Here is a 25,464-nt window from a genome sequence, read left to right as displayed (position 1 = left end):
CATGAAATTTGATGAACGTGTGATATAGGGGACATTGATACATTCGTGACACTTGGTAATGCTGGGCATTGGTACAAAGGAAATGGTATTGGAAAAAAAAAAGGAAAAGACGCCTCAGAACGAATGGGGAAACGCCACGCTCAACTCCGGGTATTGCAACCGCTGCAAAACTCCTCCGGGTCATGATAATGTATGGACATAGGTCCGATCAACCAGTGGTGGGAAATGTGATAAGACCCAAAAGCCAAGGATCAAGATGATATCACAAACGAGGGACCAGTTGAGATGAAAACAGCTTCGACCCGAGAAGCCAAAGGTTGGTGGACGGAAGAAACAAAAAGGAAATGGTCGTGATCAGTTAACGTGGCCTGAAAAAAAAGCAAAGCGCCGAGTCGTGTCGACGCCAGAACGACATATGACAAAGGAAAAAAAACAGAGAAATCGACAACACGTAACACCTTCCATATGCACAAGAAGTTTGGAAAAGGGCAGATAGATTACACATCGATCATCTCGGCATCTTCGGCCAAGATCTCGTCAGCGGGCCCCCAGTTGCCCTCAAAAACGGTGGCACCGGCGCGACGGCGACGGTTCACGAATTGCACACCGTAGGTTTCCAGAATCTGATCGGCAGTAGGTCGATCAACAGGATCGGGGGATATCATCCAGCGAACGATCCGGTCCAAAGCTTGGTTATGGCGAGCATCGATCATGAAGACGGGAGGGTGGATAAGCTCGCCGCTACGAGCGGCTCTGGATGGCCTATGCGAGCTGGTTTTACGGCCAGCCAGGAAATCGCCATCAAAGTCGTGACCACCGAGATCAGATGCACAAAGCTCTTCGAAGGACGGCTCCTCAGAGATGGGGTTGCCAGAGGCATCGCGGAAGATGCTAGTTTCCGAGCTCCAAGTCAGACTGGGCACATCGCTCATATCACCATTGCGAAGCTTCTGCCAAGACACTCCATTGTCGGGAAGCTCCACATTACCGGCGATCTCAAACATGATCAGGCCAAGGGAGAAGACATCGGCAGGCTTGTCGAAGCAACCCATCAGGATCTCGGGGCCAATGTATTCGCGATCGCCCTCGCCTTCAAAGCCTCTCTCAGCAGGCCAGCGAGTGGCCATACCAAAGTCAGCAATCTTGAGAACACCTTCGAAGGTGACCAAAACGTTGGCAGGCTTCAGGTCGAGATGGATAAAGCCCTTGTCGTGGATATGCTTCAATCCCAAAGCGAGCTCGAGAAGGATCTTCCAGATACGGAAGTCATCGATGCGCGCCTTCAGGCCGGCCTGGGCCAGGAAGACATCCAGGCTACCCTCCTCGCAATACTCCGTCTGAATGTACAGATGGCGGTGTTCCTCCCAGCTATCGATAAAGTTAACGACATGGTCCGAGTTGACCAGCTCCTTCAGTATATCGACCTCGCGAATGCGACGCTCACGATCCTTCAATCCCGTGTAGGGCAGCCTGCTCTTCTTCACAGCCCAAACCTGGCGGGCCACGTCGGTCGGTGACTGGCGCCCGTTGGACGGAAGAGAGAACACAGAGGAGAAAGACGTGTTCGGTGGCTCAGCAACGCGGAAGACCTGGGAGAATTCTCCAGTACCAACGAGCTCAACCTTTCCAAAGCGGGAAGTCAAGCTGCTGTCCACATCGGGAGCCTGATACCCACTGACCTGGAGGCTGGGTCGCTTGCTTGAAAGGAATGACTCGCGAGGACCAGTCGGGGTAGCGGGAAGGTTGATGCTGCTACCGAACTCGGGTTCGACAGGCTGCGGGTCATTCGGCGCGGAGATGGACAAGCCACTGGGGTCGGGAGGGAAGTACTGATCGCGAGGCGTGCGAGGAGTAGTCGAGGCCTGCAAGAATCGATCACGCAGGGGAGTGGAAGTGGCGCTGCCCCTCGATTCAGATAGACGCTCCAGAGAGGCGATCTGAGAGGTGGCGGGGGGATAAGTGCGAGAGGGGAGGAATGTTTGCTTGGTAGGAGTCGGAGGGAGATCGGAATCAGTCATGGGGTGACTGTCGTGACGCGATGAGGGGGACTGAGCTTGCAGCATGTCGTCACCATCCACGCTCACAATGCTTCCGCGACGCGACGCTTCGGGACGCTTAAAACTCTCACCAAAGATACCCATACCACGGGCAAACGGACCGGGCTTGGGGCGAGCAGACGAGCCAGGGGGGTTGAATGGAGACGCGGAAACTGCCTCGGGTTGTCGACCAAATTGCGACTTGTTGAAGAACCCCTCAGGGATGGGAGAGTCTGCCGCGAACAGATTTACAGGACGCTTACACGGGGTGTCTGGCATGTTCTTGTTGAAAGCACCACCGTTCACGTCATCTGCGTTGCGGTTCTTCTTGGAGATCAGCCCAGTGGACATGAACGCAGCGGGCAAAGGCTTGACCAGCTTGTAGTTCTCCGGTGTCGCGAAGGACTCGTTGGCGCTAGCCTCTTCGCGCGTCACCCGGCGCACAGGCGCAGGGCGCGTGGCACCAGCTGGGAGTGACTTGGAAAAGTTCATGATGGGTCGCGGGGCTCGTTCAGGTTTCTGAACGTGTTCGTGAGTGGGCGAGTCTTCCAGGCTCGACCCGGAAGAAGACTGAGTGATGGTGCGAGAGAGAGGGTGGGCAGTAGGTCGAGGGGGTTGAGAAGTTCCAAAGTTTGTTGTCGTGTTGAGAGAGGGAGGGGTAGGTGAAAACAAAGGACTGGCAGGAGGAGGGCGAGGAGAAAAGAGGGATGAAGATTCTTGACTCGACTGGAAAAGACCACTCTCAAAGGACATGCGAGGTCGAACTGCGAGTGGAGTGCCAGGTGAGGCTTCGGAGTCACCCAAGCCTCTAGGTCGGCCAAAGAGAGGACGCTCTACTTGACGCTGCTGGAGAGTAGAACGACGAAGGGAGGAAGATCGTTTAGGGATGGTAGCGAAAGGATTCAGAGGTTGAGTTGGAGTCGGGAAGTAAGAGGTAGCTTCATCGCCATATCCAGTGGGACTGGCAGGCGCAGTCTCACTCTCATGGTCGAAGATCCTAAATTCCGTCGCAAAGTTCGAGGCATGAACACTGCGTCGTTTTGCCGAGGGACTGCCTCGAGAGGCCTGGTCCAGATTCATGATGCCGTCACTACGCTTCAAGGGACTTACCGTCGCAAAGGAACCAAAGGTACCACTGCGACGCTTCTCAATACGCGACAAGGTAGTGCGGGGTGCAAATGTTGATTCGGGGAGCGGGGCAGTCGGGGTGGTGCTAAGAGAAGGATTGGCGCAAGAGTTGCTCTCACTTGGATCGGCCAAGTCGTCCAGAGTCAACGCGTTTTCCTCACCTGGCGCAATCGCAATAGGTTGAGATGAAACCGCGTTACCTCCATCAGCGGAGATGGCAAGCGCGCATTTGGCTGGACTGCGAGGAGAAGTTCGTCGTCGCATAACCGGCCGAGTGATCTTTGCGCTTGGAGGATACGGGACTGCGAGAGGTGACTGTTGGCCAGTGGAGGGGAAGAGTACAAAGTTGTTATGTGAGGATCGTCGGGAGGGTGATAGAGGCGAAGCAACGTATGTGGCGGACTTTGATGGTGAGTGAGTGCGTGAGTTGAGGAAGAAGTTCGAGCTCTTGGAAGGCGAGCGCGACAAGGAGCGCCGAAGCTGCCTGATCGCGGAACTGGCATCGACGTGGTGGAGGGGCGAGTGAGATGAGAGATGAAGGGTCCCTCCGGAGTCCCGGTGAGGTGAGAAGGTCGCAACCATTTTGGGGAATGTTTGCTCGACGTGCCGCGCAACAAGTCCAGAATGATACTCTGACCTCTCTCGGTCTTTGCAATAAACTTCAGTGATCGTGATTTCAGTAACCACTACCGCAAGTGTCGACGAAGAAGAGTTAAGTGGCGATGTTTTTTTCTTCCCCCAAATCCTCCACAAGAATAAGACACCTCTGACGCGACTTCAGAAGAGCGCAATAACGCGGTCAAGAGCGAAAGTGTGGGTGGGCGTCCAACCCCCCCGAGTGAGTCAACAGGATGCTGATGCTGCTGATGAGCCAAGACAGGCACGCACCAAGAAAGTGCACTGGAATGCTGGGAAGGCGCAGCCGCAAAGTGGCAAGGAAACAGCAAAAGAAAAACAGAAAGGGCAATCGCGGTTCACCCACTCATCGCGAGGCAACAGGAATTCCGTGGTGTTGGTCCTCCGGGGTCACGGGGGACTGGGACTTCCAAACAAGGCGCGCGCGTCCAAGCGACAGGGCTTTAGACGTGCTGAGTCTCTGTCGTCTCCTTCTGCGTGGTGTTTCGAAGGGTCGCGTCGGAATGTTTCAGGATGCCGACCCAGACATGCGGAGAGTTGTGGGAGCCAGGATGATGGGATGACGATGTCGATGGACCGTGTTTCCCCCCCCGAGGGCGCAGAACAATGCAGGGCCAATGTCTGAGAGCGAATTTTTCTTCCTAGGGTTCGCAGGGAAATCCAAGGGAAGAACCGTGCAAGGGGTAGATTCCCCCTCCAAAGCTTTTAACGGCGCGGACGTGGACGAGATCAGCCCACGCGAGATTATGGGTAGGAGGGGCGGGAATGTAATGCGATCAAATCGGGTGTCGAGGGATAAGGATTCCAGCCGTTGTCGGGAAGGCGAGAGACGGAGATGGGACGAAGGACGAGGTCGATGACAGGAATGTGGGATGGTCTCGAAGAAGATGCGAAAGAGAATAAATGAATCGCCTCTGGATCCTCTGGATCAACGCGCACGTCGCGTTGTTGATCCCTCGGTGCCCCTTTGGGTTTAGCGGCGGGGACGCGTCGTGACATAAACAAATAGCGATTATGTAAGGATGCTAACCACCTGATCGAGTTAGTTAACTGGTACAGCAGGAGCATTAGGTTATTTACATAATTACACTATTCTACATTATTTATCCCCCTCGTACGACCATCCAGAACACCTTCACATTCAGACTATTACCTGCAGAAATCAGGGCGGGACCATCATCCAGTCCGGCGCTTGTGCCAGGAACTGGGAGGGGAAATGCGATTCCCGGGGTCGCCCCTGCGCCAGACCCAAACGCCACTCAACACTCCAAACCCTCCCCCCTCTTCACGAGCTGGTCTGTGACCTCAACAAAAGAACCATGCAGCTTTTGTGAGGAAAGCCAATGTCGTACGGGCTTCACTCGGAAGTCCCGGTCGAGCCAGTACCGCCGCGAGTTAGCCGGTACTCCACTTGTGCCATATCCGGCCATTGTCCATTGTTGAAGCCTATCAGATGGCCACGCGAAGCTCCCCTTGCTTGGGCGGCCACCCATGAGAGCTGCTACCCCCATCGCCGTCTCATCTGATCCATCATACAGAGCACTCGATTCGCGTTGAATCTTTGCTCGGGGCAGGCTGTGGAATGGGCGCCAATCCTTCCTGCTTCGACGCTGACTGGCCCCGGCTCAGTCCTTCCGGGGGGAACTAACTTTTCCACTATTAAAATCTGAAGCAGCAGGCAGAGAGACACGACAAGCTCAGAGTTTGTGCGGACCGTCGACATCCACGGTCCTCATTTTTGGGTTCCTGATTGACCAAAGTTTGCACTCGGTATCCAATGGGTTTCCCCAGGCGTTCATCTTGTTTACTCGGTGGAGACGCGGCATATCAACAAAAAGGCTCATCCTCCGATCCTCTCGGGATCCGCTCATCCCGTAGTTTGCCGTGGGTCCTGAGTCTTCCAAGCATCAAATAATATTTTTTTTATTTCTCGTTATCATTGAATTATGGATTCCTCGGATTTTATCTCATTCCATATATTGAAAGTGGCACGGTGAAAACGAATACATCCAAAACGCCACAAGTACATGGAAAAAGCAATATACACACCCGCAGTATATGGAGTCATGGGCAAGATACTGTCTGGCAAGTGGGGCTTGCCTGGGTAGATGTCAGCATGGCCTTGGGACTTGCCTCGACTATGATATTTCGTGGTAAAATAACCAAATATCAGGATTGTCTCGACCATTGGTAAAAGTTGAGAGGCAAGGGACTATATGTGTTTCTATTTAGAGTAGAGTAAGCGGATAGGACAAGAAAGGCAACAGCTCGCAAGAAAGAGAAGAAGGAGGAGAGGGAGAGATTGGACAAAAAAGCGAGAATGGAGAATCACGACGAAAATGGAGGGCACGATTGTGGCCGTTACTCTATTCTAGCTTGAAGATCTATCATTTGCATACAGGAGGACCAGTCACGTGTGATATGTACTACACTTAGAGCACGTCGCCTAAGATATACTTCATTTTCTAACAAAATCATGCCTAGAACATAGGGTGGGTATCATTTAGTAGGTCTAAGCACTTAGAGCACAACACATCCCAACATACGGCGCTTAGGTTCATCTTCACAGCCCTGTAGGAACCAGCATCCAGGTCCCAGTTTCCTCATAACCCGTCGATACCGCTGACCACGCAAAAGCGCCAAATTTCGAGCCAAAATGTCATCAACCGACAATCTCTGAGACCAATGACTCTGAGAATCCTTCGCATGCATCTCGAATCGCATCCGTGGATCACCCAACATATCTGTGTTCACCAGCCTCGTATAGTTCCAAAAAGGTAGCTGAACTCTCCACCGGGGGTCCTCTGGGCTTAGTCCCGGCCCTAAATCCTTCCATCGCGTAAGAACAAGACATACGTCGTCAGTTTTCACTTCTCGCAAATCCAAATTCCAAGCTGTACTGCATTCATTGCATCTCCCCTGACTCGAGAGCCCGGCGGAACTTCGTCCTTGTTGGCGATAGGCCTCGAATATCGAGTTGATTACTTGCGCGAAATTGGGATCGGGCTGGTGAGTCCCAATATGGCAGCAGATCGAGATGACAAAATCCCTAGGGTAAAGATGTGATGCACTCCCTCGACTAGTTACCGCGAGTTCCTGTATGCGCACGCAGAGGCTCGGCGGCGTCGAACAAATTCGTGCCTCGACAGATCGAAGACCGAGTCTATCGCCAGAGTGCAGATTGCTTGTTAACATCTGTTCCTGGGAGTAACAATCCGAGTGAAGCGTACGAAACGTCACTTCAGTGTAAGATAGCGACTCGGGGGAAATGCCGAATGAAGGGCCCAGGTAGAACCGACGCATTGCAAGGTAGAGGTGTGGCCAATAGAACCCATAGATCGAGAAAGTGGGGAATTGATGCTCAAACAGCGAGAGACATAGGCTCTGTATTTTTTCCCAGGGTAAGCCGTCGTAGCACTTTCTGAGTTTGAACTTCGGTCCTGGTAGGTTGACGTGCCGCCAGGGGTGCAATCGAATACAAGCATGACAGGGGTAGTATTCAGGTAAATGTCGAGTAAATCTGGTTAACAGTTCGATGCGTAGATCATCTGCTATAGTTTTGTGCTGGCCTGATGCAATGGGCTATACAAAATGTCCCGAAATGGTAATGTGAAGAGGCGATGGTTGCAGAGTGCTAGGCAGGTGGAATCTACTGGAGAGAGATATTGGGATATCAGGAACAGTAGCTCTGGCGGAAGAAAGTCGAGCTTCATCGGAATTCATCCGATTTTCATGAGAACATAAAGTGGAAAATAACTGGCCGATATGTTCTGGAATCCTGATTTACGGGGAGGGTAAAGATCTAACTCCAAGCTAGTGGCAGTATAGAAGTGGCAGTATAGAGATGGCAGGATGGAAAAGTCCAGTGTGGCGGTCACCCGCCATAAGCTACTGCCTAAAGCAAATGGGTACCTGGATATACTGCATTCAAATCTAAGCATGCGCAGAAATGACGGAACCCCCTCTCCGTTACTACCGACTCTAGATTGAGCGATCAAGTGTTGTGAGGATGAAACACAAGTTCCATGTACAAAACACAAAACATGCAATTGCCACATTGAGTTATTTATCTTGAATATGGTGTATATTACTAAACAAGGCCACGTCAAGGAATTATTAACTATGCCCATGATCAGAATACTGCCCCTTGAACTGACAGGCCGATGCCTCAGGACACCTTCTGGTTCGGATTAAACTACCGCCGGCTGCCTTTCATATCCAAGGGTTAGCTTCAGCTATTATGACTTTGAGTCTTCATGATTAGGTGGATATTCACCCGAGAAACCGGCTCAATTCAACTCAATGATCAAAAAAGAGGTGAGGGGTGAATACTAGAACGGAAAGAGAAGGTCAAGAGTCGCCAGACATTATCTGGTATATGTATATGCACAGGAAAGGAGACAGCCTCGATCCTGTCTTGTTCTGGGTAACAAAAATACAATGGAAAAAAAAAGAATATTTACAGCGAAAAAAAGAACAAAATTGAACGCTAAAAAAGCAAATGCAAAGATTGCATAACAGAGGAGGGATTCACGAATGACCCCTGCTCTCTCTCCCCCTCGTCTTTTTTCCTCTCGTGATTTTTTTCGTTTTTAATCCGAGCTTTTTGATGGGCTCGTTTCGTTAGAGCCTCTATGGAGACTCTGAAGATGCAACTAACGCTGCCAATTCATGTCTCATCGTCTCCATCACCTTCTCGGCGGTGGGGCGATCGAGACGAGTACTCGGCGCGAAGAGACCGAAATCCAGTCGGTCCTCTCGGATAGCTGCCTCAACGTCGATCGTAGGCTGTTCAAAGCGTAGAATTGCATTAGTTTCCGCTGCTTGCCATAGTGGATTTACGAGATAGGTCAAAACTTACCCAGAATACTTCTTTCAGAGTCGCCATCGAAGAAGCGGATCCGGTCGCTTGGACCAAGGGTGTGTCACCGTTGGTCTCAGCTGGGTGACGTGTGTGGACACTCGTGTTAGATAAATGGAGTGGTGCCACCTCATCGCTCGAGATCGAGTGGAAAGTCACTTTATCACTTGCATCGCCGTTGGTGACTTCCACCTCTGGCAGTCGCAGGAAGTTGATGCAGGTGTTGATGCGCACCCCTGTCCATTCGGAGATCTCTAGAAGAGAAACACCCGCATGTTCCACCGGGCTGATTTCGTTGATATCCTCCTGAATCTTCCGAGCAGCGATGAAAAGTGAGTCATGGTTATCGCTGAGCTTGTTATCCAGTCGGAGTGGAACAATATTGACGGTTGGGGCAACCAATTCAGATAGACCCTCCATACCGTACGACCGATTGGCAAGATACAAACCAATCACAAGCGGTCGCGCCATTGTTTCATTGTCGATATCCACCGGAGCAAAGATCTGGGAATGCAGGCGAGCATAAACGGCCAGGAAAATTGATTGGATGCTAAGGCCCCGGCGTTTGGCGGCTATCTCCAGTCGAGACATGTTTGAAACCAGACCGGGCCGATAGTCATGCTGGATAGCGCCGAACTCACCTACTCGATTGGGGTTAGCGCCTGATGTTGGAATTTGGCCCAGATACTTTTGCCAGAATTGCCGCCGAACATCAACGGGCGAGTGGATGTGCTGGAATGCCACGAGGTGGGATAGATTTTGTGACGTGTGTTTCAGTTCGGACTTGGCCTCGCTGCACAACTGGGCAAGTCGGTTCATCATATGCGGAAGGCTAACAGCGTCATAGAGCGCATGGTGGAGGTGCAACATGAATGCTACCCCTCGAGACGTGCGACAGACATGGAGGGCAACAGGGACAGATCCAAAGTCACGTCTGATGCTGATAGCATGATTGAGGTCATCGTGCCAGGTAGGAGGACTGTGCACTGACTTGAGAACGGTTTGAACGTATGGTGCCTGGAGGTTGCCGGTTGCCAGGAAAGCAGTTCGGAGGATGGGTGTCTCGTCTATGAGACGCGACCATGCACGGTTCAAAACCTGAGGGTTGAATTTTGCTGACGCCAAGTAGTAGAACTTGGGATAGAATACATCTGGGCTCAGACTGTGCATTGCCAGGAAGTAAGTTTGACCAGCAGTGGCGGGAATTGTTGTCTCGGTATCTTGTGGATCAATTCCATATGACCGAAGTAATGAATTGATGTCGAGTCCTTTGAGCGAGTCTTCCAAAGCTCTGTCGATTTCGTTTTGAGTGATGTTGACTTGGCTTTTGTTCACTGCCAGTGCCATTTTCTCAATTGTTCCGGCCTTGAGCATGTCACTGACAATGAGCTTGACGGATTGCTTCTTCAAAAGGGCAGCAACCTTGATGGCACTGATGCTGTCCAAGCCGAGCTGGAAGATGTTGGCATCTTTGTCGATAGAATCCTGAGGAACACCAGACACAATGGAAAGAACATTGCGGATTTTGGACTCGATCGGTGACCACTCTCTTTGACTGGATGTCTGAACCTCGGGCATCTCAGAACCGCCAGAATCTCCCGAATCAGAGACAATCAGATGGCCGCAGATTTTCATAGCATCTCCAGAGAATTCGACAGTCTCCCGAGCAGGCTCATCGACAATTGACAAGAGAACCTCGGCCATATGGCTCAAAAGCACAGGTGTGTCCTTCTCTCCCATGACGCTGCCACGACACGCCACCCGTGCCACCAGGTTCTTTCCGTCGCCTTCAACTTCGGCGCACACAGGATACTCCACACCCGATGCTCCTCCAGTGGAGTGATACAGTGTGGCTTTCTGAGAAGTGATCTCGGAAGGCCTCTTCTGATAGATGAACAGAGTGTCGAATAATTGTCGCGATCTGGTATCCGGCCTTGCTCGTCGCAATGGGAAGTGTTGATGTTCAGACATCTCGAGCAAAGCCTCCTGCACGTACTTTACCAGCTCCAATCGAGTACCGTGAAGAATGACTCGCATGGCAACAGTGTTCATCGTGGGAAACATGACCTCTTCCGAGTCAGCCACATTGCGGCCGGAAAGAACGAGACCAAATATGACGTCCAGGTTCTTGACATAGGTCGCCAAAATAAGAGACCAGCAGCTAACCAATAAAGCTTGCATCGTAATACCGTGATGCTTGCAGAAGCCTTCGGCCTTTTCAAAGGACACAGAGAGCGGTCTTTCCGCGCGATGGACAATCTGCGAGCCATCCTCTGCATGTTCACTCGAAGGGAATGGTGTCGGCCTGCAATTTGACAGGGTTGCCCTCCAGAATCTCAGAGCACGATCGCCGGAAGATGCAATGATCTGCTCAAGAATTGCATCTGCTGATGGACGAGTACAGTCTTCCCCGGAATAAGACCTGGCGACGTCTTCATGAAGTAGACTGATGGACCAGCCATCGTACAGAGCGTGGGAAATTGAAAGAACAAGATAGCGAGCATCTCCATCAAGTGCAATAGTCAGACTCAGCAAGGGGCGACCGGAAAGTTCCGAGGTCGCTCTTTTGCGTTGAGACTCAATAATCGATTCCACAGATTTTTCGTTCAGATACACAGATTGGACGTCAAATGCGTCCTCGTTATGAACGATTTGAGCATAAGACGCCGAGATTTCGGGATCCCACACCTCGACAAAGGAGGTGCGTAGAATGGAATGGGCTTTGACGACGGCTCTCCATGCTTCCTGAAGTCTCGTGAGATCCACATGAGGCTCGAGTTGCAGAACCTCATGATTGTAGTAGTTCTGGTAAACAGAGGCAGACATCTCAGCAACCATCGCCTCTTGGATTGGCGTTGCGGGAAGCACCCGACACGCATCCTCAGGCATGAGGCCCTCCTTTCTCAGGAAGCTTGTCAAGGCTCCCTCCATTTGACTCAGTAATGGATAAGACCCGTTCTGTTCCTGATGATTTGTCACTGCAAGTTGGCTTGTCATGGCCTTTACATTGCGATAGCGCATGATGGCGCTCACGGGAAGCTTGATGCCCAGCTTTCCTAGGCGTGAGGACAATTTGATGGCATCGATACTGTCAAGACCGACTTCGAAGATTGATGTTTCTTCACTAATTGATTGAGCATCGACCCCAGCGAGGGTTGCAACAACATCTCGAATCGTAGATGCTTGATTGGTCCATTGGAATGAAGAGTTAGCCGCATGTGCTGCACCGTTCACGCCGTTTGGCATAACCGTCTCGCCATTTGTATATGCATGGCTCTCTTCCGCGACCCCGTTAATATAGGGCAGCTCGTGATCTGGGTTCTGAGAAAATTCAGACAAGATCCGTTGGAAATTGGCAAGTAGCTGCTCCGCCGCTTCTGAGGATAGGACGTGACCCTTTGCTGCAAGGGTCAGAGTAAGGGATTCATTGCCATTACGCACAACCTCGAAAGCTAGCGGGTACTCATGTTGTGCTTCAGAGTCTAGTGGCTGCCAGAGGCTACCAGTTGATGCCTCGATATCGGCATCCTCTCTCTGGAACACGAAAAGTGACTCGAACAGGCGATCATCTGGGCTCTTGCCGAGCCATTTCATGATGTCTCGCAGAGCAGTATACTGGAAGGGCATCGTGGAAACTTGGTAGTTATGGCACCGCCGGGCGACTTCAGACCATGACTTTAGACCACGAAGCTGCACATTACTGGGAATAGTGTTGAACAAGGGGCCAATGACGTTGACAATTCCTGGCACATCGATCGTACGTCCAGATGCGATAAGCCCGATTGGGGGGACAAACGCGTAGTGTTGGTGAAGGGTTAACAGCCAGCAGGCATGGAGAACCGCCTGCTCCGTGACGTTGAGGGACTTCCTCAGGCGATCCAAATGTTCCGTAGAGTCGATCTGAACTTTCTGAACCATTGACTCAATGACGCCATTAGTTTGACCTGATTTTGACAGGGATCGGGGTCGACAATTTGCCAAGTGCTCTTTCCAGAACGATTTCTCTGACGAATCCTTGCAAAGAGGACCCATGTGCAACACGTTGAGGAACTGAGGCGCATCTTCGGAAGCACTTTGCTCGCCGAGATAGATCCGGGCAACAAGATCCAGAAGTAGAGCTAAGCTGTTTCCATCATAAAGAGCATGGAAGATATTGAGACACATCACCGATCTGTCAGGAGATTGGATCACGCCAACCTCCCACAGCCGTGTCGACAGTTCCTGAATTTCAGATATCCAGTTTTCGACTTGCTGCTTCCGCAAGCTTTCAACCTGCTTCTGGGAAGCAGCCTTCGCATTGAACCAAGGAAGCGCATCATGCTTCAAGATTATTTGAGCGTAGCCATCTGGGGAAGGCGAGAATCTAGCTCGGAGCATCTGTACCTGGTCTTGTGCCTTGCTCCATGCATTCCGCAACTTCTCAATGTCGGTGGACGCATGCAATGCGAACGTGAAGGAAGAGCAGTAAAGTGGCTCAGTGCTCGACAGGAAATGATAAAGGATACCTTCCTGGAGCGGTGTACATGGAGCAATCTGCTCAACGTCACTGTCAACGACTCCAATGCTTTCGATGACAGAATGGGAGTGTTTGTGGGCAAAGGCCTCCATGTTCTGCTTCGCATTTCTGTGGAGGTTGCTCTGGGATGCTGAAGAGGAGGTAGACTTCTGCAAAGCCGATGCCATACCTGTAACGGTCGGATCTGTTTTCATTATTAGACGATGTTTCATACATACGGCCGGGGTTGAACTTACGCTTCATGATGAGCGATGCCTGGGCTTGAGGGAAACCAGCCTCCCTCAGGGTTCTGGCAAATGCTATCACAGAGATAGAGTCCAGGCCCAACTCAAAGATACTCGACCAGGAAGAAATAGCTGATTCGGGGGAGCTAGTAAACTGGGACAAAAGAGAAATGATGCCTCTCTCTTGGGTGCTCTTCCCTGTTTGTTCAACGGCCATGGCACTCAGTCTCTGCAGGTCCTCCAAGGAAAGATCTTGGTAGATACGCTTCAAGACCTTCATCTCAGCCTTGTTATTAGCAGAGAGGGGGAACCGGGTCATCGGAATGATATGCGTCGGCACCATATACCCCGGAAGGTGTGTATGGCAAGCAGCCTTGATTGTCGACAGCAAGGCCCGATCCTCTTCAGAAAATCGCACTTCCACATCGCGAGACTTCTTGTCAAGCTCAATCCTGGTGACAAAAGATACCAGCTGGTCTTTGGATTGTTTTGGATGCTTGATGACCAGCGTAGCCACTTCGTTAAGCTCAGGAGTTGCCTGCTTGATGACTTCGTTGATCTCGCCGATCTCAAGTCGCTGGCCGCGAAGTTTAACTTGATCGTCGATCCGGCCCAGGAACTGGAAACTACCGTCGTGCAAAATTCTCACTAGATCACCCGTTCGGTAGATGCGATCCCCATTTTCTGGCAAGGTCTGGAATCGCTCCTTGGTGAGTTCCGCCCGGTTCAAGTAACCTTTACCGACAAGAGGGCCCGATACACAAAGCTCGCCGAGGCCACCGCGCACGACCGGAATGCAGGTACCCGGCCGGAAGACGTAGGAACCCACATTGTCAAATTGTGGACCGATATTGGATGGCTTGTCATTTGCACGCATCCGTGGGAGCATTGTGCATCCGATGGTCACCTCGGTAGGACCGTATCCATTATAGATGACTCCATGCTTTCCCCACGCGTCGAGAATCTCCTGTTTCAACTGCTCACCACCAGTGATAAAAACACCTCGGCGCAGTGAAGGTACCTCATCAGGATTCACCAGTCTCGCCAAGCTAGGCGTAAGATCAATGTGAGTGATTTCCAGTTTCTGAATTGTTCCTGGTAGATCCTCGAAAAGCAAGTCGCGAGGACATGAAGTAACACAGATCCCGACGCTCCAGCTCCAGTATTGCTCGAGAACGCTGACGTCGAAGTGGAATGATGCAAATTGGAGCCATCGAGAATCCTCGTCCCAATGTGGTGAAAAGAGCCTTTTGAATGCGAGCATGGCTTGTACAGCGTTGTCATGTGTGATCTCGCACCCTTTGGGTGTGCCTGTTGTGCCAGAAGTATACAAGCAATAGCATGTATCATCGGGTTGGATTTCCCGGGCCAAGGACGGCTGCGATGGGGAAAAGTGTTGGTATTTGCCAGGCTCGTCTAGTGCCTGGACATCAACGCCTGAGAGTGCCTCCAACTCCGACTTGCGGGACTGATTGCAAAGCAGAAGCGTGGTCGAGGAATCTTCCATGATGAACTGCTTACGCGAGATTGGAGCGGAAGGATCGATGGCCAGATATGCACAACCAGCCTTCAGAATACCTAAGATTGCAAGGGAAGCTTCAGGGCATTTATCAAAGCAGATCGCAATAATCCCACCGGGTGTGACTCCCTTGTCCTGGAGATAACGAGCGACTCGATTGCCGTCCTCGTCGAACTCTCTGTAAGACCAAGTTTTCTTTTGCAAGTTATCCGCATTAGGCCCGAATGCGAACTCAAAGGCGGGTTTGTCTGGAACCTTTCGAGCACTTTCTTCGACGAACTGGTGCAGTAGAGACACAGATGTGGGAATCTTGTTCTCCTTGGCAGGCGTGACGGACAAGAATTGATCTCCAAGAGAGAGGTAATCTTCTGCACGGGAATCTATCGAGAAGATCGTGTGCTCCAACAACTTGTTGTACTGATTCAAAAGAATCACGGCTTGCTCTGCTGGAACAAGGTCACTTCTGCAGCTGATCCGAATTTCAAGCTCCGTATCATGCGGGAGTAACTCGATCGAGAGAGGGTACTAGAAAGAAGTTAGTAAACCAGCCATCCATATAAATAAAGTCCATGATACCTACATCGATCTTTGTCTCTTCATCAATGACCTCCCACTTATCAGAGACCCCAGAACTTGTCGAAAACTTCTGATAAACGAACAAAGTATCAAAGAGCGGCTCATCACTACCAAGCCACCTCTGAATCTGAGCCAAGGGAGTGAACTGATTTTTAACAAGAGAAGCATTCCGCTTCAGAGTGCAGTCCAAAAGCTCTTGATTAGTGCCTTCGATGCGGAATGGCGATGGCACGGTCACAAGGCAAGGGAAAACGGCATCCTGGGCAGCAGTAGACAAATTACGACCGGAGAGAACAGTGCCGAAAACGACATTTTGTTCACCAATGTATGCAGCAAGTAATCGAGCCCATGCGGCTTGACCCGCTGCTTGAAGAGTGACTCCTGCATTGCGGCACCCGGCCTCAAGTTTACCGAGAGACTGGGAGCAGAGAATTGAGCTGGTGAAGAGTTCTTTCTTATCAATGCGAGTAGGATGTAGGTCTGGGAATTTGGTAGGATGGATCTCTGTGGCGAGACCTTGCCAGAACTCCTGAGAGTGCTCGATTTGTTTCCGACTCTCGATCAAAATTGGACCAAGAGTTTCGGGAATAGAGGCAGACTGAGTAAGAGCCTTTCCTTCATAGGCTGCCATGACATCTGAAAAGATCGTTTCTAAAGACTGCGCATCATAAAGGGCATGAAAAGCTGAGAAATGCACCGTGGTAACACTATCGGTAGGCTCAATCCAGATACTCCACGGGGGTTGGTGGAGGTTTTCGAGAACTCGTTGCTGTTGAGAGACTGTATCCAGGGTGGGAGATTCCTGCCATGGAACATCGATACCTTCCCGATAGGTTATCATAGCAAAGGGATTTTGCTGGTCGCGAAGCTGTACGAAGCCAGTGCGCAGCATCTCATGTTGGGCCATGACCTTCGACCAAGCTTCCTTGAGCATGTTCTTGTCCAAGGGCGCGGAGGAATTCAAAGCCATCCGGTTATAGTACATGTTGCCCTGGGAATGATTGAAGAGAGCCAACATGCCGCATTGAACGGGGGTGCAAGGTCTCAAAGACTGCACTGATTGTGATGAGATACCAAGCTGTTCACAAACAGACTGGAGATGTTGATTCTCGAAGGCGGAGAAGTCATATGTAGCTTCTTTGATTCCATTCTCCGTCGACTCTAGTAGAACGGCAATCTTGTCAATAGAAGCAGCCTGGAAAATGTCAGTGAAATGAACAAAACATTCCGGATGCTGACCATACCTCAAGAATGTCACCCGCTGAGACCTTATACCCCAGCTTGCGCAATCTCCCAGAAATCTGCACAGCGTTGATACTATCCAGTCCAAGTTGGAAGATAGTAGTATGCAATGAAACAGCCTCATCCTCAACTCCTGCAAACTTGCAGACAATCCCCCGAAGAAGTTCTTCCTTATCAGACCAAGCCCGAGATTCCACTGCCTTGGCCGGAATTCCATTTATTTTAGCGCGCGAGGACTCCTTTTCAAAAATCTCTGACAGGTCAGCACCAACCACCCGCTTATCACAAGCCTGAGCAGAAGGGTACTGAGTCGTATGCTCAACAAGCGCGACAAAGTCCCGCGCAAGACTCTCCGCCACATCGTGACTGAGATGCGACGTTTGGAAATGGATGCATATCTGGATGGTATTCCGTGTCTCGTCTGGCACGATCTCACAAATGAGAGGGAATCCCATGTTCCCCTCATCAGCGAGCATTTCCCAATACCGAGCATCAAGCTCAGTACTCCTAGTCTGGAAAATGACCAGTGTATCGAAAAGTCGAGAGCCGGCTTGAAGCGTGCGTCTCTGGATGCGACGCAGCGCACTGAGCTGATGAGGCAAGATGTCGCTGTTGTGTTTTTGCGACAGTTTCATTACGTCCCCGTTCGTTGATACTGAAGAGAACTTGACTCGCATGGGAAGAGTGTTGAAGCAAGGGCCAACGATACGGTCTGCGCCTTCTAGTGGAATGGTTCGACAGCTGAATACATTTCCAAAGCAGACATCAGTTGCATTGGAGTGCAAGGCGAGAAGTCTTGCCCATGCGGCATGGAAGACGTTCAGAGGGGTGGCCGAGAGATCCCTACACTGCTGTTTGAACGAGGCAAGGGAGTGGCTAAGACCCACGTGAATCTGTTGTGAGGCAGCCTGTGAAACAGATCCATTGGTAGACACCCCCTTGGAAGCAGAAAGCAGCGTTGGCGAGACGTCTGATAAATATCGGTCCCAGAATTTGTCGGAGGAATCAGTGTTGACCGAAACCATGTACTCGACGAACCGGTGGAAGGGTGTGGCTTCAGGAAGTTTCTCGCCCGCGAGGGAAGCCTGAAGCTCGTGAAGAAGTTGGGCAATACCTTCTCCATCGTATAGTGCATGATGAATTGACAAAAGCAAATGAGTGCTTCTCGGGACTGGGTCTTCAAAAACCGCCAAGGAATATGGAAGCTCGCCATTGACGGGCGACTGGTGCTCAAAGTCTGACTTTCTTCTTGCAATATCTGTGTCGAAGTTCTCGGATGAGGTCTCAACAGATATCCAAGGTAGAAGTGCGGTGTGGAGCACCACTTGCGCATATGCAAATCGTGGGTCATTAGTTTGTCTGAAGCACGTTCTCAGAATTTCATGTCTCTGTATCATCTGCTTCCACGCCTCTTCCAATCTCTGAATGTCAGTGTTCACCCGAAGAAGCAAGTGATTGAAATAAGCGGAATCAACATCAGACTCCGCTGCAAGCATAGCTTCTTGTAAAGGCGTGCAAGGATATACGCCCTGAACGGATGAACCCCTAGCATCCAGGTCCTTTTCCACTTCAAGAATGAAGCTCTCATCAAACACGGACGAGGATTGCGGTTGCTGTTGCTCGAGAGAAATTGGTTCGTCGGGATGATGCCCATTGGTCATGGGAGGAATAACATTCGCTAGTTGAGCAACCGAGCTATGTCGAAGGATTGTGGAAACAGGGAGTCTTCCAAATCCTGCATCCTGGAGCTTTCGCGAGAAAGCAATTGCAGATAGAGAATCCAAGCCCAGCTTGTAGAAGGACGTGTGTTTTCCAATGTTGTGTTGCTCAACGCCAGTGACTGCAGAAAGGGCAGTGGCAATTGCCTTCTCAGCATCGGTGAGAGTGTCATTGTGGATCTCATCGTTGAGACTGACAGAGAAAGATTCTAGAAGCTCTGTATCCATCTGCTCAATATCTCGCTGTATCCTTGCGCGATCAGTAAAGAGAACCTCGTCCACCGGTATCTCGTCAATCGGGACAAGAAGTGCCGGAACGGCAGATGAAGGAAGCTTCGTAGCCAAGTCCCTCAGTAATTTCTTGGCTAGGTCATCAAGCTGTTCACCATGTGACAAAGCTCGAGCCTGTTCTGAAGGAACCCAAGTAGTGACCAATTGTTGCTGCTTAGTGACTGGGTCATCCATGAACAAGCTCACGCAATCTTGCACAAGATCCGATGAGAGCAGAGCTTGATCAATCTCATAGAATACAGTATGCCGCCCCAGCTGCACAATGCTACCATCTGAAAGAACTCTGCCAAAGTCACGAGTTCGGTAAAGCCGGCCATACTGCGGGTGCTCAAAAAAGCCCTCCGTAGAAGATGTCCCCTATTGAAGGAAAGAAAAGCTGTTAGTAAGGAATCTTCTCAAGTCATTCATTTGTTGACTTACCACTTGACCACCGCCAAAGCAAAGTAATCCAACGGCGCCACGTGGTAACGAATTGAACCCGGCCTTGTCTGCAATGACCATGGCAGATATGTTCTTGAGCGGCATACCCACGCCGGTGATTGTACTGGACGTCTCGACCTCCGCCGGCACGGTACAGAGACCAGCGATCCCACGAGTGGTAAGGCCTAGCGGAACATGTATCAGTGTATGTGTCATAGCTAAATGGAGGGCGGTTTGAAGTACCGTGATAAAGATTCTTTCCAGCCCAATCCCGATGCACCTTTGCCGTCAAAGGCTCACCAGATGTACACAAGTACCTCACACTAGGCACATTCTGCGGATCCAAGCGCGATGCAAGTGTAGGTGTGAGGTAGAGATGAGTCACGCCCATGGCATTAACGATCCTTTGGGGATCATTGGCTAGGAACTCATCTGGCGCAACGCAGAGCGTCACGCCAGCAGTCCATGCCAAGAAAGCTGCAATGATGGAGTCTATGAAGATTAGAAAATGCCATAAATCGCAAGAAAAACATGAAACTTACCAACAGATGCAGCTGGGGATGCAAAAAGCATTTTGGACTCCGACTGGACATTGTACGACTCCCTAAGAACATTGACGCAGCTTTTCAAACTCTGAGCGAAAAAGGTAATCGGCTCCTTTGACGTGGGATCAGCGCAGATGATTCGGAATCCGTCATCGACCGCGATAGGGGTATCATCAGAAATATCATTGAAAGAGTCAGGTAGAAGGATTTGTCGAACGGATTCCAGAATAGCCAACCCATCAGGAAGCTGGGAAGTCGACTGGAACATGCAAAAGCCCACGTTCAATGTGGACATGACAGTGCTGACATCTTCTGGAGATGACTGGGGAGACAAGGGTACGAGACCAGCTCCTATCTTTGCAATCGCCAGCACAGCGAGGTAAGAGTCTATCGATTTCTCTAGGAACATAGCAATGGAATCATCACCCGTGACACCCAAGTGGAGCAGATAGTTGGCAAGGGTATTGGCCCGGGAGTTGAATTTCCCGTATGTAATCGTGTCAACCACAGAGTCCAGCTCTGTCAAACATTCGACCGCTGTCCGAGAATACTCAGCAGACGCGAGCGTCTCAACAGCAGAAGCCAGGCGTGGCAAGTCCCCTTGCATTTGACATTCAGGGTTAACAACCGACAACGTATGTTGCGGAAGACGACTCCCAAGATCACCAATCGCCAGCGCGGGAGCATCAATCAAAACAGAAGCAACAAAATCAATCTGCTCCAAAAGAATCTCCGCCTGTTCCCTCGACAAAACAGATTGTTGATACGTCGCCTTCGCACGAATCCCGTCATCCCGAGGCTCAAACTCCAACAGTAGCGCAAACTCCAAAAACTCCCCTGCACCGACTTCCCGGAACACATCACGATACTCCTGGTCAGACCAGATACTCTCCTGCCAGACGAGCGCAGTATCGAAGAGGTTTGATTGCAGGTCAATCCCGGAGGCTTTCTTAATATCTTGGAGCGCAAGACTGCCGTGTTCAAGGCACTTGCGGTTCATGTTTTGGATTGCTAGGAGGAGATCAGTGGCGTTTTGCATCTTCCCCAGATCCATTCTTGTAGGGAGTGTGCGGATACAAGGACCGAGAACATTTTCAATGCCCTTAACTGGAAGTGTACGGCCAGAAAAGACTATGCCGAAGGTGACGTCGTCCGAGCCAAGGTAGGTTGAGAGGATGTAGCAGTATGCAGCTTGGAAGATTGTCTGGCGGCTGACGCGTAGGGATTGCGATGCTTCTGCGAGTTTGGACGTGGAAATTTGTAGTTCACGAGAAGCCTCTTGCGTGCCCGGGGATACATCAGTTCTTCCGTGGAAATTGGGGAAAGATGCTGGCGAAGAACCCTGTAGTTGATCACGCCAGAAAATGGAGGATTCGGTTGCGGTCTCGCTGAGTTTGTACTCGATGAAGAAATCCGCCACGACGTTATACGCTGGCTTGGGTGGGAGTTCTTCGCCGCGCAGGAGGTGATGGAGGTCCTTTAGCATCAATTGCCAGGACCATCCGTCATACAACGCATGATGGATATGCACGAGCAGGCGGAGACCTTCGTCCGTCTCTCTCAGCTGGAACCGGAGAGGATGGAGCAGGTCGTGTTCTGCGATCAAGCAAAGATCATAGTCAAATGCGTCACGCTTTTGGAATACACTCTCGTCGAGGGCGTGATAGGTAAATCGGACATACGACTGATCCTTGAGCCCGATCTCGATGAAACCAGAGCGAAGTATAGAATTCTGCTCCAAAAGCTTGACAAGTGCATCCTGCACAGCCGGAGCACTGATCGAATGCTGGAACCCAAGTTCAATCCAATTGCAGTATGCATTCTGGTGTCGAACAGTCTCCAAAATCATCGCCTGTTGAATATGGCTACAAGGCTCAATCGCGCCAACCTGTGCGCTCAGCCCCAGAGCCTCTATCCTCGCTGCACCAGCATCTGCCACTAATTGGCGAATTCTCTGCAGACCTGCTTGCGTGTCTTCGCTCGACTGCGAGGTCTCGGTTTCCTTTGCAAGTCGCCAAATTCCATCCACGGAATCTGCTTCGAGCAAATGCGCTACATCCAGTCGGAACCCGGCATCCAGAAGATGCGACGTAAGCCGGATCGCAGCTAGAGAATCAAGACCAGCAGCACTCAGACTCTCCGTGGACGGGAGTTGTCTACCGAGCACATCGGCCACGCACGACGCGATCGTCTCCTCAGTCTCATCGCGGAATGAACGCTGCCCAACAGATTGAGCCGTACTCCGATGGCGCACGAATTCAGCTTCCAGCGCCTTGCGGTCAATCTTACCGGAAGGTAACTGGGGGAACTGGTTGACTAGGATGAACTCGCCCGGAACCATAAACCGGGGCAACCACTGGCGACAAACGTCCCGCAGCGCACGCTCGGTCGTGCCGTTGTCATTGACCAGGACAAACGCAGCAAGGCTACCACCACTCACAATAGCCACCGCGCTGCGAACATCCGGCGCGCGGCAAATAGCATGCTCAATCTCACCAAGCTCTATCCGCTGCCCTCGGAGCTTGACCTGACCACTCGAGATTCGGCCAAAACATTCAATCTCCCCCGAGGGCAGCATCCGAGCCTTATCGCCTGTTCGGTAGAGTCGACCGTACACGGGACTCTCGATGAATGCCTTGGCATTCTCTTCGGGTCGATTGATGTACCCATCCGCCAACTGCGGCCCACCAACAACCAACTCGCCAATCTGGCCGAGCGGCAGAGGCTGCAATCCCACGGACGAAGAGCCATCCTTGTCCTCCGACTCCAAGGACATGATAAAAGCAGAAACAGTCTTGAACGCCCGTCCAATTAGATTCACCCGATCATCAGATCGGAAATGCGTGGCAGCCGTGCAGTGGATCGCCGCCTCAGTAGGCCCATACATGCCATGGAGGATACCCTCTGTATGCTGCGACTGTCCAAATTCATCCACAACATGCCGAGTCAGCATCTCGCCGATCGTCAGCAGAACACGCAGAGAGGGTGCTGCGGCTCGGCTGCGTAGTAGTTCTCCGGCTACGGTGGGCGTCAGCTCGGCTGCGTCCACGCGCATCGACGTCATTACATGGGAGATGTCGAGGAGCATTTGCTCGCGGTCACAGCCGATAAGGGTTGCGCCGCGGAAGAGCGGGAAAAATATTTCGAAAACGGAGACATCAAAGGTAGGAGAGGCGAATTGGAGGAATCGTGTAAATGAGGGTATCAAGTCGTTGTGCGCGAGTAGTGATTGTGTGGCAGCTAGATGGGAAATGCCCACGCCTTTGGGTCGACCGGTCGAACCTGATGTATACATCACATAGGCAAGGTCGGTGGGGGTAGTTTCCACAGAGTGCTGTTGCTCTATGATCTCCGTATCTTCAATGTCCGTCTGCGTCTCCAATTCGTCGACGGTGATCACCGCCAGATTCTCTTTCTGGGGTATCCTTGTCGCAAGCCCACTTTGCGTGATCACCACCGATGCTGCAACATCCTGCAGGATAAACTCTATCCGGTCTAGTGGTGCGTCGATGTTTAAAGGACAGAAAGCACCACCGGCTTTCAGAATGGCCAGTTGGGCGATATACAGCTCCAAGGACTGTGGGACAAGAACAGGGACCACAAACTTCCTGGGTTCCTCGGCATCCAATTTCGAAGCGGCATTTATTTCCGCCGCCATTTTCGAAGATACCCTGTCCAAGGCACGGTACGACAAGCAGCGAACGTTTCCATCCGCCGTTAAGAACTCGATCGCATGATTGCCATCATGGGCACCGCTCAGTGCTAGTTCATGAAGCAGCTGCGGCCCCGGCAGGGTGCAAGGGGACGGATTCGAGATGGACAGTTCCATTTCCATCCCGGAAAGCTTGTCCGTCGAGACAGGCAGTTTCACCTGTATGCCCGACAGGGCAGCCTGGTCTTGCACGATATGCTCCAGCTGACGGCCTAGCTGCTTCACGAAAGCGGTATCCATACCAGAGGGAGAATGCAACGTGCTCATTTGGGTGCTGCGATTAACGTACCAAGACAACGTACAGGAAGGAGATGATAATGCGTGATTATGAACAACCTCGCACTCAGACGGGGCAGTCCTGACTAGCTTAGGCTCATCTATCAGGCGCACAGCGGTGTGCTTTACTGAGAGGTCTGCGTGGGTATCCAGTGTCGCTGGCTGGATTATACGAGTAAATAAGTCTGCTTTGATTGGTTGATCGTTGAGTAAGAAGACCGGAGATTCTTCGGTTGTGTAAGCTCGCAATAGCACGGCCCATGAGAGGGCCAACAGCTCCGAGGATAGGAGAGTTGTATCCACCGGCCATGAGAGAATAGCGCGCACAGCGCCATCGTCGCCAGAAAAGCCGGTTTGGCTGTGGATGGTGGGAAATGGGGTGAATCGGTCCATCACGATGGTTCCACCAAGGGCTGGCGGGTTGGGTCTGTGTTCAAGGGTGCATGATCCAATACGCGACGATGTATATCGATTGCTTATTGTAAGCCTTCTGACTGGCTAGTTGGGAGGGGGTCCTAGGGAAGGGGAGGGAGGGGGGTTAAGTCCCTCCGTTGGGTCTGTGGTCCGTGGTCTGTGGTGGTATGCAGGTAGTAGTAGCCGCCTTGGGGAAAATAAAGAAAAAAAAGCAATTCAATCCCGGTAGAATGGGGCCCGTGAACGAGGAGAATGGAGATCGGGGACGAGTAAAAAGCAATGCAGCGAGAGGGGGGGTTGCAGATGATAGATTTCCAATCATGGCCAGATGAGGATCATGGCGGGCCGTCCTCGTGGGATTTGCCGGAAAAAAGAGAAAAACAGAGGTAGGGGAAGGGATCTAGGAATGATCGAGGATGATCTTCTGCTTGGCTTGCAGGGAAGGACCGAGACAAGCGCCCAAAAAAGGTCGGAGTTGGAGTAATCGGACGAGCAAAGTTGACTAGTGGAGGGGCAGTGAAGCAGGGCGGAAAAGTGGAACTCAACTTGTCATCCACGCCCACTCGTTGGGCATCGAGGAATGAAAAGCAGATGTCGAGTCGGGAAGATATATGGAGTATAAAGTTTGGAGAAGCGATTGCACAGTAGTCTGGTAAACCCGACGTTGATGCCAGGGAAGGAATCAAGCTCCGAGAGAAGGTTGTGTTGCTTCTTTTGAAGACATGATGAGGGGGAGGAACTAGGATACTCTAGTGTGATGACGGTAGGGGTAGTATGATTGGGGGATTTATTTTATATTCTTATATATGAATCAGAGGTGGTCGTACATATTACTAGTATGTCTGCATGTAGTTTACGATTGCAGTAGAGCCGAGCATTATACAAAGCTGGGTATACCTTCTCGCGCGTCTGCCCCTCCATCGGGCGCTTCCTAACGGACGTTGGATGACGTACATGGTGGAATACTTAAAGTTAGTCCGTATGGTATTCTATGGTATCGTACCGAGTATGGTACGGGGATACGGTAACCAAGGTAATGCGGTTCAAAGATTATCAGATCATCAGTCAAGATCTCTATTTACTACTGCCAAGCCTCAAACCCTACCGGTATTACCATAGCTTAGCGAAGAGAAAAACAAGTCAATTGTTTTACGAGTCTACGCTGGAGTATACCAGTACATACAGGTGTTTTCACTAGCCACTAACTGCACTGGTAACCTCCGAGCCCAGTCAAAGCGCGTGATCTTTTTGCAACCCCACGTTCTAGGAAAATTAAACGACGAAAAAAAAAAAAAAAAAAAGGCAAAATGCCGGATGGCCAGTATGCACAGGACCCTAAACTGAACCAAC

The 25,464-nt window shown here is 51.2% G+C and overlaps 2 protein-coding genes across 2 annotated transcripts; both read right to left on the bottom strand.

The window, feature by feature from the left end:
- Positions 1 to 497: 497 nt before the first annotated feature.
- On the bottom strand, positions 498 to 3,746 carry N7496_008564 (tyrosine protein kinase SWE1; the record flags this gene model as incomplete). Its single annotated transcript, XM_056701483.1, has 1 exon — positions 498 to 3,746. The coding sequence occupies one exon, from the start codon at positions 3,744 to 3,746 to the stop codon at positions 498 to 500; it is 3,249 nt and encodes a 1,082-aa protein (XP_056553546.1).
- Positions 3,747 to 8,432: 4,686 nt separating this feature from the next.
- On the bottom strand, positions 8,433 to 24,093 carry sidC (nonribosomal siderophore peptide synthase SidC; the record flags this gene model as incomplete). The annotated part of the gene is made up of 8 exons (XM_056701482.1): positions 8,433 to 8,588; positions 8,662 to 13,361; positions 13,414 to 15,445; positions 15,501 to 16,691; positions 16,741 to 19,104; positions 19,168 to 19,352; positions 19,411 to 19,659; positions 19,710 to 24,093. The coding sequence occupies 8 exons, from the start codon at positions 24,091 to 24,093 to the stop codon at positions 8,433 to 8,435; spliced, it is 15,261 nt and encodes a 5,086-aa protein (XP_056553545.1).
- Positions 24,094 to 25,464: the final 1,371 nt, after the last annotated feature.

The sequence above is a fragment of the Penicillium cataractarum genome (assembly GCF_028827025.1).
Source record: "Penicillium cataractarum strain IBT 29864 chromosome Unknown utg000007l, whole genome shotgun sequence".
In the NCBI taxonomy this organism is placed as follows: Eukaryota; Fungi; Ascomycota; class Eurotiomycetes; order Eurotiales; family Aspergillaceae; genus Penicillium; species Penicillium cataractarum.
This window is presented reverse-complemented; position numbering and strand designations above follow the sequence as displayed.